Source organism: Cupressus sempervirens, chromosome 10 (assembly GCF_028749045.1).
Source record: "Cupressus sempervirens isolate cs-2001-9-10 chromosome 10, ASM2874904v1, whole genome shotgun sequence".
Classification (NCBI taxonomy): Eukaryota; Viridiplantae; Streptophyta; class Pinopsida; order Cupressales; family Cupressaceae; genus Cupressus; species Cupressus sempervirens.
In genome coordinates this window covers 131,516,932-131,531,205 of record NC_143127.1, presented here as the reverse complement: position 1 = coordinate 131,531,205, position 14,274 = coordinate 131,516,932, and the positions used below count along the sequence as shown (strand labels likewise).

The window sequence follows — 14,274 nt, the reverse complement described above, 5'->3', positions numbered from 1 at the left end:
CTCACAAATGAAATTGCCCCAAAGGAGAAGAATTTTTTTGTCTCCTAATCCGTTAATAAAAATACAGAAGGCTTAATGGAATTGCCCCAAAGGAGAAGAAAGTTTTTGTCTCCCAATCTGTCAACAGAAATCCAAGAGAATTTTTCTTCTCCAAGATCTCCAGAATGTCAATAATACTGATGTTCAAAAAGCTTTTTATTTTATAGTTGTTCTTGATACCTTGCCCTTATATTAGAAATTATTGGGCCTTACTTGAAATACTATTATTAATCATTTGAACTTCGTTACTTTATTTTTTAGCCTATAGGAAATGGGAATAGGTTAGAGACCTTCTCTATTTCTCTATTTCCGAAATGAGAACATGACTATGTGGGTATTCCCGAGGAACCTTCTAAGTAAATTATGTCAAGTTTCTAAAACCTAATTGATGAGCAATTAGAATACTCTTACTATTTTCCCTATGATGTAAAGAATTTGTATTTAGTGTGGATCAAAGTATAAATGAGTGCATAATATATCTAAAACTTAAGCATTGAACTCTCGACAACTTGTCAAACACCGACGTCACTTTTCTTTACATAGGGATATTAGATTGTAACTGGTTTCTTTCAAAATAGAAAAAAAATGCTGATAAATTTTTATTGTTCGACTTGCAACCAGTTCCACAAAGAGTGCTTAATAGAAAATGACAAAAAGGAAGATATAAAAATGGCAGGCATCCAACAGTACACTCATCAATGAAGAGTGCAATTTTGTCCACAAATACTCATAAAATATATGTTCTTACCATGCAAAAGCAAGAATGGTGCCCATAAAACACAGGAAAATTATGTGTACCTTCATTCGTTCATCCTCAATAAAACCAAAGTATTCTTTTGCTAAATTTGCAACAACAGGATCCAGTTCCATAACCTGAACAACATAAATTAGAATTTTCAATTATTATCTTGATTCAAAATTATCTAATTTCATACTCCAGCTTCCATATAAAATTAGATGGATGAGTGTTTCAACCTCAATCTGAAGGAAGGGCATACGCTTGTGTAAAAACATTGGAAGCAGACCAGCACCAAGCCCAATTACAACAATCCTGATCTAAAAAGCATAAAAAAGCAATAATCAGTTACAAACTCGGGAGGACATATTCAGACTTCAACTAAAACAAAACATTAGTTTCAAAGTGTAGCCTGGAAAGTCTAATTCATACTTAACATCTTCCAAATAATTGGCAAAAAACAATTGTCGAAGCAATTCCATATACATGGTCCTGCATTCACATATACATCTTGCAACTAAATGACAACATACGTATCTCATACTCCAAAGCTCTCTATATGCCCTGCCTCCCCAATTCCCCAAGATTACATGTCATTTATGCATTTCAGAACATCTAAGAATCAGAAGGGCCTCTATATGTTCCACACATTCAGGTCTCCCAAATTACATCTTTTATGCATTTCAGAACATCAAAAGTTCAAGAGATTGCAATAACCAAGGACTGAATGAAAATATGTCTAATTACAATGAGTGATAAAGTTTGAAGGTTGGTGTTTCACTTGTTACCGGCATTTTTGACAAAATCCAATTCTCCAAATTGGAAAGAATTAACCCAAATCCAGTGATCATAGCACCATGATACAAACTAGCCAAGTAATAGTGATCCACATGGAAGTTTGCCTTCGGCTCTGACCAAGCAAGTAAGAGAGGACATCAGCCACCAACATATGCAACTGAACTTGCTGGAACCACAACCTACAATGCTCATTTCCTATGCATAGAAAGTATTAATAATTAAAGAAAATACACTGCAGTAATTAGACTAAAGTCTCTGAAGAAGTAAATAATTCAAAATAACTAATCTTATTTAAACCACTCAAAAAATGTATTTGCACCCGAGTGATTTCCATATCAAACACTTATAGAGAATAATTAACAATCAGTAAATGTATTCATGGATATGAGATGACAAAAAAATATTTCCAATGTAAGTGGGGGTATGTATATTTATTGAAATGATAATTGAAATATTCCTCATATAGAAGTACGGAAGATCTTTCCATAATGGAAATGATCAAGAACTAAGGACATTAACAGGAGTTACTAAAACTAACTAATTTAGTTACTAACTAATTTAGTTACTAACTAAACTACTTAATTGACTTAAATGACCAATAAAAAGGTACCTAGGTGCATTGGTCAGTCCATCAAGCATCACTAACCATTCATACAATCCTCCGTTTGTCTTGAATGCAGTCTTCCACTCATCTCCTCCTCTAATACTAATCTGGCAATAACCAATCTTCACATCAATCTTTGTGAAATACTTAGCTCCACTCTAACAATCCATTATATCATCCATTCTAAGTAAAAGGAAACCTATATTTTACTGTAATCTTATTTATGGCTCTTGATTCAATACATATCCTCCACTCTCCATCCTTCTTAGGTTCTAGCACTACTAGTACTGCACAAGGACTTAAACTTTCTCTAATCAGACCTTTCCATAACAATTCTTGCACTTGCCTATTCAGTTCCTCATTCTCTACAAGTGTCATTGGGTATGTTGTTTTATTACGTAAACCTGCTCCAAGGATCAGATCCATGCAATGACTAATGCTTCTCATAGGTGGCAATCCATCAGCTACACTATCTAATATTGTAACATCTTGTTTTCCAACCTTACCTAACAACTATCATATCATTGAACACATAACTTTTCCATATTCGTGAGCATGAGAATACAGTTATAACAGCTATTTTACATTTTCATATGAAAGAGATTTAGGGTTAAAATCAATTTAACTGAAAGCAATTGAAAGAGCATTCAACCAACAAATATGATATATATAATTGCCATCATAACTAACTGTTACTTAATGGAAAGAGGGATATTTTCCTACTAAATTCAACTGATCAATACTAAAGAAAATATTTGCAACCGTCACATGATAATTTCATATTTGACTAAACTTAAATAACTTTTTTTTAAATACCCATTAAAAGTAGACAACTTGAATGCAAATCATATCTCTATCTTGTACAATACTTGGCGTCTGGTGGAGAGGAGAAGCATTGTCAAGGGCTTAAACCTCCCAACCGCAGACCCTTAAGTATCCCCACACAAACTCAATTGACAAAGGCCCTCCCTACCCGGGATTAGGCATGGGACACCCCTGTCTTGCCATTGAACATCTAGGTGTTAGAGTGTTATTCCACAACCGGCTTAACAACGAGGATCACACCCTTAGACCACCATAAGCTGACTCAGCTTGTTAGGTTACTTGCATTCATTATTTGTTTATTAGTTACTGATTTCTTTCTCTTATCATGTAGGGATAACCTGTTGTTCATTGATTATCAGTCCACACGCTTCATCTTGAGCTTGCTAGTCATCCTGGAAGAACTTCCAGGCTGGTTGTCTAATCATTGTATATTCATAGCCAAGTACATTCTGCCCAGCCTGGGCTTATGGCTAACATTATGTAAAGATTCGTGATGCGGTCTGATCTCTCCTTGAGAGTGTTGTCTCTTATCTCAAAAGGTATACAGCAGATACCCCTATACAAGCTTGTGCCATTTCAATCTTACTCCAAGATAAGCAACAATTTTGAAAGGTGATGTTATTATAGGTTGCCACAGTTTGCTCGATCTTGAGCATATTTACAAATCTTAGACAAAATAAAAATAAATAGTTCATTTCAAAGCAAGGCTCTATCTATGATAATGTTGCCTTCTCAATTCTAGGCTAATATTTATGAGCCTCTTATATCAATTGCAAAGAAAAAAACAAGCAGAAGTATTGCATGACCTAACTGTAATATCGCTTCCTTGTATACTTAATCGGACTCTAAGCAGTTGTTGGTAGGTGTAACACCAAGATTGCAAACATAAAGCAGGAAAATATTTGATACGGCCTCTAATGCATCTTACGGCACTTCCATGCTTGTGTCCTCTAGCAAAATGCCCGACATGGTATGGCAAGATATGTGCAAGAGATTTCACAGTGAATTGATCACATCACGATGATGTTTGGTTCAATAATCAAGGCAAATGAAATAGAAACTTTATGTGGTTGTGAGGTGCTATGAAAGAATCACAGGAAAAAATGAAATTGTGAACACAATAAAAATTGAAAAGAAAGCAATATGAAATTGCGATGTCTCTCCTATGATGTTTTGAATGCTTCTCAAGATGAACCATCGCACAAATTAAGATCTTTGCCTTCCTCAGTTGCATGCCCGATTACAAGAAAGTATGAAGGTGGAGAAGAGTTACAATCAAAAAGCCATCAGCGACATAAGTGGCAAGCCGCAATATTATTAAATTGGGCACCGAAAAAATACATGGGCCTGATGAAAGAAAATACAAATATGGCCGCTCATGATATAATAATAAAACCATTGTCAAGGTTGGAAAATAATAATAATATTGAAACATTGCCAACTGTTGAACATAAAGGGCCATTGGAAAAAATAATGTTAAAAACATTGACATAGGATGGAAATAATTAATTTTACTCCTTATATTTATAATAATGATCATTTAATTTATTAATATATATTACAATTGTTCTTAGTTCATTTTATGCTCAAGTGGAAAACGTTTGTTATCTCATTAAGTGTATCGATCCAGTTAGCTCATGGTGGTTACTTGGTATACCTTAGCTTGCCTAGTCCTTTTCCTCGGCAATGGTGGTTTAGGACCCATACCCATTAACTCAATGGCAGGTGGTGCCCTCATGCCAATTCTCTTTCTGGAAAGGCTTCCCCCCTTCTTCGCACTCCTACAAGAAAAAAGTTTACCGTGGTAATAACATATTTCTAATCATTTTATGAAATCAAAATTACCATAGCACATAATCATATTAGCCAATCATTTCCAAATCATATATCATCATAATGATTAACCAATATTCCAATTTCCCTTGAGATCATAACGAATAACCGAAACTTTATTTTCACACGAAACCATAACAAGTAACTAATTTAACTAGTCACTCAACTTCTCATGAAACCTCAACAGCTGTAAAGGAACATTTAAAATTGAGCAAATAATTGGGATGTAACAAATATGATGTCTTCGTATTTTGTCAACAATTCTTTGATCTCTTTAGGTTGTTGAACCATAGTTGGAAAACTCTCACTTGGCAACAACTCGCCAAGCCTCTAAAAGTTTATTTGGGAAAAAATTGGCCAATTTTTTTTTTTAAAACTCGGGAAAACACGGGAATCTAAAAAAATTGCTAAAATCTAATTAAAAATACATTTTTTGCAAATTTCAATGAGAAGATGCATTTAATGAGTTAACTAAAGAGAACACAAAACAAACAAGCAGAGTTTAGATATATATAAATGCATAGTGGGTACAATATCGCATTCTCATATAGAATGCTAATGTCAGGAGGCAAAATAGTAAATAGTTTCTATCAAACAAATAATGTTTTTGGCTTTAACCTGCTGCGGCTGAGTCATTTTGTAAAACTCGCTGAGTTATTTGCAAATACTCAGTGATTAAACAGCGAGTTTTTTTTGAAAAAAACGGCAATTTTTTTTCTAGGAGTAAAACTGCCAAAAACTCACCATCGAGAAAAACTCAGTGAGTTGTGGCAAATCACCGAGTATTCGGCAATTATGCCAACTATGGGTTGTTCTTCCTATCCGATATCAAACTTCTTAGGGATTAAAGCATAACACATACTATCACTCTTCAAGCCATCCTAGTACTTTCTCCCTTCAACCAAACAAATCCTGACGCTGGTGAAATTCCCATTCTTAGGACTTTGTACAAAGGAATCATTTCTTGTTTCATTTCATTTGCAAATATGGTATTCCTATTCGTTCTACTATCATCCAAAGCTCATATATCATACCTACTGATGGAGCCCAAATCTTTTGCTTCCATTTGTGAAAACAATGTTGGAGATTCATGATGGAAGTCTGAAAGATGCAAAGACAGAGGGATATTGATGATCATGATTAAATCATTGGAAGAAATAATGATATATGTCTATAAACAAATGAAGCCAAGCCAGAGTTAGTTCAATGCTCATCAATGTTTGAGGTTATGAGTCTCAGTAAGGATTTCAAAATTTACTTCAAATACATTGAAGCAGCAACCAAAACTGGACAAATCAAGAAGGAAAGTGTAATAGGGAGTCAAACTTCTATGATGCTGGAAATATAAAGAATTTTTAAAAGAAAGAATATATAAATCAGTAGCAAGTATATGAGCAATGACCATCTACAAGTTTGACACAAAAGTTTCAGATGCAGGGGTATATCATAATCATAGTTGGATATCAACTTGACGCAGCAACATGCAGCATACAAGAATGGATAACAAGAAGACCAAGTTCTAATGCTTGTTGGGACTAACAAAACATGTGGCACTCTAAATGTGAATCACTAGTATCATGTCAGATGCATGGATCATTAAATATAGAGACAATGTTTAACAAAACACATGGGCGGCTGTGTAGAAGAAAAAGGGAAATAAATTATGATCATTGGCAACAAGATACACCAAATCAGTAGCAATAATATTTGAAGCAATTCATGGAAACATCAAAACCCACCAGATAAAACAGTGAAATCCATTTCCAGCATTAACAACACAGAATATGGTCATTGACATGTCCAAAGGTGACTGTATCTGTGTGTTTGAAAGAAGAGTGATGAAAGACAAAGTTTATGAGGCAACCCGATAGTATTACACAGGGAAGTTCACAACCACAGGTGTACTTAACCATCTGCTATGTCATCCAAAGCCAAGACCAGCATAACTCAAAATCATGCCCTCCATCAGCAGATGTTCTTTTTGTGATACTCACCTGGAAGTCAAAGGAACTTGCACGATAATAGGGGCAACACCTGCATACGTGAAAGGCGTTCTACATAAGGCGTACAAAATATTCAAATCTTGGAAAGAGTTGAATGGAAATTGGATATCTTTGAAGAATATATAGCTAGAGAAGAAACCGCTGCAAAATCCTTAAAAGTTTTGGAGCTATCACCTGAGCAGATGCAATCAGCAATTTTGTTGAATATTTATCACATTCACTTAGTTGCGTCAAGACTTGGAAATGAGAATCTCCACCATCACCCATTTCTGATTGCAACCGTGTATCAAAGAAATTCGTTGATTTCCTCATATAGCAGTCATATGAATAAGGTGTGAAAATGGTGTTTACCGCATAGGTTAATTAAGAAACGCACACAGACAATGAATACGAACACGAACAGCAGAACTCTTATTATTATTCGCATATGCCAAACAGTACATTATGCTTCGATGATATGATCTGATGATAAGATGAATACAATGCTTCCCGAAGAGGTTATAAATACTTTCCGAAAAACTTTCCCGAAGGAGTCCGTCGGCCACATGCATGTCGTTACATAAAAACCTTTCCGAAGGGATCCGTCGGTTGATACACAATTGCCTTTCCGAAGGGACCCGTCGGCTGATACACAATTTCCTTTCTGAAGGGACTCGTTGGCTGATACACAATTTCTACCGAAGGGACCCGTCGGCTGATAAACAATTTACTTTCCGAAGGGACCCGTCAGTTGATACACAATTTCTACCGACGACATCATCCCCCCCAAAAAGAAAAGTCGTCTCCTGAAGACTATTACAAAATCTATGAGAGAATCAACAACCAAAATACATTGACTGACTAACTAGTCTTCAACACTGTCACCTTAGCCAATCTGACATCTGACCCTGATAGCCACCTGTGCCGATTTCTGCCTTCCAATTCCTAGTACACTGAACCAAGTGTCGCTGCACTGCCTCCAACTGGATGATCAGCTCCTCCCGAGCTCTCTACGCATCCACCAAGACAGCCTCACGGCCAACACCTACTCTCAGTGCCTCTGGTACACAGACACTCCATGCCTGCAGCAGCTCTAAGTCTTCTCAACTGGTCAGACTCCCACGACTGATATCCGCAACGACTGGGGGTCTAGATGAGGTCGAGGGGCAGCGCCCTCATGGGGCCCCTCGCCACCAAGACCAAATTAGCACTCTGAAACCCACACAAAACTGCACGGAACACACTATTTCTATCATTTCCTGCTGATTCTACACTCTTTCTGGCAATCGCTGATGCTTCCCCTTCCTTATGGCATCATCTGATACTCATTCTGAGCATTCTTGATTTGTCGACATTTTTTTTTTTTTTAAATTTTTTTTTAGAAAACCTCCTGTCACCCTTACACCATACATCCTGCCACTATATCGACTCCTTCCTTATGCAATATCCTGTAACGTCCTCCCTCCAAAGTCTGAATGCAATAGAAGCCGCACACGAAAACCCCACTCTTCAGAATCTGTAATCTTGCAATCCAAATCTGTATACATGATATGCTTGAAAAATCCGTACAATTACCTCGCATTCCAAATTATAATTTCCATACGTTGTCTTTACTTCCAAATTCTGTATGCCATACGGCCAAAATCCACAATGTCAATGGCTTTCCTCAAAAATCTGTACTGATCAAACCCCTAAAAAATCTGTACGGTCACTATACTAGAAATCCGTACAACTATTGTTGAAAATCCGTACTGGGATACCATACGGTGATTTCAATAAAGTTCGTACGTTAACCTTCTCAGGCTATTAAAATCCGTACGGTGGTCCCAATGTTACAATATGCAGCTCTTTAAAAACCGTATACTGCTTAAAAAATCGTACTATACTAAAATCGTACATTAGCCTTAAAAAACCGTACATCTAAAAAAAGTGCACCAATCTTCAATTATGAAAACCATACCACTTTTTCCTGAAAACCGTACGGCACTCCTTTTCCCTGAAAACCGTACGATACATATGGAAGCCGTACGGTATTCTTCCCTTAACTATGAAATTCGTACAGTACTGTTTTCTTCAAATATTGAAACACGTACACCAAAAAGAATACCGTACACTGCAAGGAAAAGCCGTACTTCTCATACTTTATAATATGCAAACACCGTACTTCCTCCAAAACCGTACGGTGAACAGTTAAGAATCTGTACGATGCTTTGTTTCCAAAATCCGTACAGTAGCTCCCAACTTAAAAACCGTACAATTCAAAAACCAAGTGAAAACCATACGGTGAGCTGACAAAATCCGTGCGATACTTTTTTTCATTCTTTTTTTTTTTTTTTCAATAGCAAAGTCAATTTTCCCTCCGACCGTCGGCATCGTCGATCTGCAACGACGAAGGGGTCACCCCAAGGCCATTCTCTGACGCAGAAGTCTTCCGGCCGTGGTATACCTTCAGCTTCAAGCCATTCACCGCCTGAGGCACTTCCTGTCCATCCAAAGTCCATAATTTTATTGCTCCATTGTCCCCTACTTCCCAGATTTGATATGGCCCGACCCACTTAACTTTGAACTTGCCTTGTTTGATCTCATTCTGCTCATCGTACTTCAACACCCACTGTCCGAGTTGAAACCTGCTACGCCTGTTCTGCGTCATCTCCATATCGCCCAGTTTTTTCCCGAAGCTCGCTACCATGGACTCCGTCAGCTGCCCCTTCTGTCCGTCAATAACACATTCACTCTGTACTGCTACAACTTTTATTGAACCCTTCCTCTTTGTTGTCTGTGCAGATCGTATCGTGTGTCTTCCTTGCTGCTGGTACCTTTTTGCTATATTTGTGGTTCGACGTAATACTTTCTTCCGGCGCAGTCGTACAATAGAATCTTTCCTTCTTTTGGGTTCGTACTGTATGTTCTGTCTTTCAGCTTCAGTCATATCCGCATTTTCTTCTTCGGCTTCTCTGTGTTGCTTCGAAAATTCATTTCTTCCTTCAACTTCTCCATGTTCCTTCAAACATTCATTTCCTCCGTCGGCTTCTCTATGTTCCTTCGGACATTCATTTCCTCCTTCGACTTCTCTGTGTTCCTTCGGACATTCATTTCCTCCTTCGGCTTCTCTGTGTTCCTTCAGACGTTCATTTCCTTCTTCTTTCTTACCTTTGTCGATCCTTAGCATATTACAACTTGGAAAGAGCTCATAATCCTCTATCTACCAGTGGTAAAGACCATTTACTAAATCCAGATCATCATCTCCTTCCAATCGTAGGACTCCCTCCTGATCTGGTTCCATACTTTGCCCCTTTTCATCCTCTTCTCCTTCAGAATCTGACGATAGGGCTTCTTCCCCGACCATCTGAGTATGCAAATCGATGACATACTTCCGGCCTTTGCTTTCAAGTGATAAAGTATTTTTCTTCCAATCGTGCTTCGCCTTGGCTTGTATCAGCCACCCCCGGCCCAAAATGGCATCATATCCTCTCCGCTTCAGTGGGATCACAACGAAATCCAACAAGAATGGTTGTGTTCCAATCATCACCGGTTGTGCTGTTAGGACTCCCAATGGCTTGATTCCATGTTGATCGGCCGTTAGCAGCTGGAATGTGGACGGCCATAATCTCGGTTGTCCCAACTTTTTCCAAGTGTCTTCAGGCAACACATTGACACCGGACCCTCCGTCCACAATTGTTTTCGTCAATACAGTCCCGAGAATTCCCATTTCGACGACTGTCGGATGGCGTCCGGATGAGAGGGCTAACAACATCGGATCTTCTGCACTTGCGCCACTTTCCTTCTCCTTTTTGTCTGTTGTACTTGCTCCACTTTCTTGCTTCCTTCCATATTCTTCTGGTAGTTGAGCAGTGGGAACAATGTTTGTGAGTGTTGATCGGAGCTAAGGCATAGTGAGCAACAGATCACTTATCCTGACAGGTATCTCGGCTTGCAATATTTTTCATACAATTGTCTGTTCTGTGCAGTTCCGTACGGAGGTACTCGGCGTGTCCTTCAGGTGTGTCGTTTCTGCCTGTGTTGCTTTCTGGATCTCTACCCGTGCTTCCTCCAGTCTCTTCTTTTCTTCCGTCAGGTCGGGGTACACTTTCACTTGCTGCCGTGTGATGACCAAAACCTCTTCTTCGTCCATCCTGACGGTGATCAAGTTTACTCCCGACTTCGGACACCTAGCATCTTCATGATCACCAGGTCCACACCATCTGCATAACAACTTCGGTGTGTTCGTCGTTGTACACTCTCAGGCAAAGTGACCCCACAGATTGCATACGCGGCATTGAACAATCGGTCGACCATTCGCATCATACTGAATTCGACTCCTTTCACCTATATTGTTGTTGCTGCTATTGTTGTTATTTTGACCGTGCCGGTTGTTTTTGTATCTGCCCGATGTGGCACCTTCCGTACTGGTGTTCCCATTCCCTCCTGACGGGGATGCCTCCTATGTCAGGAACACTTGCTGCGGTGTTCTTGTTTTCAAGTTGAAAGGGCATTCCTTTACCGGGTGTCCCATAATTTGGCAAATCTCACAAAATTGATCTTTCGAGCATGATCCCTTCGTATGGCCTTCTTTCTTGCACTCTGTGCACCATAGGTCGTTGCCCTTAGTCTCCTTGTTCATGTTTTTGAACTCCCTCATCATCCGAAGCATGTCCTTCTGAAGAGCACAAACTTTCTTGCTACTACCTTCATCGTCACTGCTATCTTCTCCTGAAGGCTCATCGTCATCTGAATCTGATGAGCTGGTCTTCTTCTTCTTCTTTGTCTTCTGTTCACTTTCAAGGTTCAATGCCCGATTGTATGCTTCAGTATATGTCAATGGTGGCACGATCTTCATCTTTTTCCGCAGCTTCAGGTGAAGGCCTTCAATGAACCATCTTTTCTGGAGCCCATCTGCCGGCTTATTCTCCATTTTACAAATTAAGTCCTTCAACCTCCTGGCGAAGACCCGTACTGTTTCATTCTTCTTTTGCTTGGTATCGAATATCTCTGCTACAATTTCATTATCGTCGCGCAGAAGTTGAAATTCTGCAATGAACTCCTTCATGTTATCCCAACTGTTTAACTTTTGTGGATCAGTATCAGTAAACCAATCAATCACAACACCCCGTAGGGTAGCAGGAAATTGTTGAATCCATTCGTTTGTATCTGTTATGCCATTTTCCCTCCAGATTGTTTCACGTGTTTTACAATGTCGAATGGGATCAGTTGCTTCATCACCATCAAATTTAGGAAACTTTTCTTTCGAACCTACCATTATCACTGTATGTTGAGGGTTTTGTTGTGTACCTGCGCTGTTTTGCACTCCCACGCTATTTTGAGCACCCGCGCTGTTTCCAACACCCGCGCTGTTCTACACACCTGTGCTGTTCTGGACACCCGCACTGTTCTGCACACCCGTGCTGTTCCGCACACCGGCGTTGTTTTCGACGTCCGCACTGTTTTTGGCTTCCGCGTTGTTTGGTGAAGAAGAGGTTTTGTCAATCGAAGTTGTCCGTTCTGGAAGTATATCTCGGACGAAGAGGTCACTCCACGCTCGTGCTCCTTCGGCACTTCGAGCCATGCGAGTCGATCTCCTTCCGTCAAGATTCTCTTCCCGTGGCGTATGCAGGTTCAGAAACTCCTCCCTCGCTTCTTCCACCAAATCAAGCCGTTGTCAAGTCTCCTTCAACAATCCTTCCGCACTCCTGTTTCCGTCGGCAATCTTTTGGAATCTCCTTCAGCGCTCTATCTGCTAAGCCAGAATTAAATTTTCCTGTGCAACGCGTATGTCATCTTTTTCCTTCAACTTACTCTTATCTTTGTTCAACTGATTCGGCATTTAATTCATATCTGCCTGCCTGCGTACCAAGTCCATCGAGCAACGGCGCCACATGTTTACTGCATAGGTTAATTAAGAAATGCACACAGACAATGAATACGAACACGAACGACAGAACTCTTATTATTATTCGCATATGCCAAACAGTACATTATGCTTCGATGATATGATCTGATGATAAGATGAATACAATGCTTCCCGAAAGGATTATAAATACTTTCCGAAGAACTTTCCCGAAGGAGTCCGTCGGCCACATACATGTCGTTACATAAAAACCTTTCTGAAGGGATCCGTCGGCTGATACACAATTTCCTTTCCGAAGGGACCCATCGGCTGATACACAATTTCCTTTCCGAAGGGACCCGTCGGCTGATACACAATTTCTACCGAAGGGACTCGTCGGCTGATACACAATTTCCTTTCTGAAGGGACCCGTCGGCTGATACACAATTTCTACCGAAGGGACCCGTTGGCTGATACACAATTTACTTTCCGAAGGGACCTGTCGCCTGATACACAATTTCTACCGACGACAAATGGCTTCAGCAGCAACCAAATAAAATATTGTGAATCGATAGAAAAATGAATATTATGTTGAAATTGTTTACAAATCTTGTTCTTATTCAAGCAACAAAATGAGAATTACAAACTGACTCAAGCTCCTTTCAAGCAACCACACTAGAAACAACATTTGGAAGACCAAGAGTCACAACTTAGAATCCACTTTTTACAATGAGACAAATACAACCAATAGAAGACCAAGAGTCACAACTTAGAATTCCACAAAGATGTCCATCTTGGGATTTGAACCAAAATCTCCACAATGAGAACTCATAGCTTCAACCAACTAAGCTAAACCCCTTGGACACATGCAAATGAATATTATTAATCTTGCAGCCTGATATATGAAGGTTAAAATACCTAAGGTCCTTATTTCATAAATTAAACTCATGTGAAGATTAAAGTTTCAATTAAATTAAGGAAAACAATTTAATGTAATTATATTTAAAAGGGGTGTTATTTAGATATAACTCTTCACTTTGGAAAGTCGCCACTTCACATGAGTAAGATATAAATAAAGATTATTTCATTTTGGAAACAAGACATATTGGAAAGACACATTCGGAGAAGTATTTATAAAAAGAGATTTTTTTTGTATGGAGGGATAAGGAGTTTTAATATGGCTTTGTAATATGAATTCAAATATTTTATTCTAATAATAAAATAAAAGGTTCTTTGTTTATTTTTATTAAAGGCTTGGAGATTTAAACTGCAGTTGATTCGTCCTTTATAATCATTTTTTAATTATGTAAACAATTTTGGTCAGATAAGTGGACGAGGTCATCTATGGCATTTTAAACTCGATCATCGCAAATATTGTGGAATATTTAATTGTTTCTAAATCTGTGTCCAGTCTGTCTCCCCGACCTTAGGAGTCAAAGCGCAATCTGGACTAGTTTAGAACTGCGTATATTTATTTGATCCATCGCATCTTGATTACTAAATTGTTTATATTTTATGTGCATAGAACATTATAAAGTTGTACGTTATAATCTTCATTGTAGTTGACTATGTTGCTCGAATAAACTAAAGCACTGGTCTTTTATCATTCAAGTATTGGATTTATATTTGAAGT

At 38.6% G+C, this 14,274-nt stretch overlaps 1 protein-coding gene across 2 annotated transcripts in view; it reads right to left on the bottom strand.

The window, feature by feature from the left end:
• LOC149532963 (S-adenosyl-L-methionine-dependent methyltransferases superfamily protein) overlaps positions 1–14,274 on the bottom strand; it is a 152,169-nt gene that overhangs the window by 53,538 nt on the left and 84,357 nt on the right. For both annotated transcript variants that reach the window (XM_089803209.1, XM_089803210.1), the window contains exons 11-13: positions 1,564–1,685; positions 1,015–1,095; positions 838–912 (exon numbers count right to left, since the gene is read on the bottom strand). In XM_089803209.1, the coding sequence (XP_089659335.1) occupies positions 838–912; positions 1,015–1,095; positions 1,564–1,685 (278 nt within the window). The remainder of the gene's footprint in view (positions 1–837; positions 913–1,014; positions 1,096–1,563; positions 1,686–14,274) is intronic.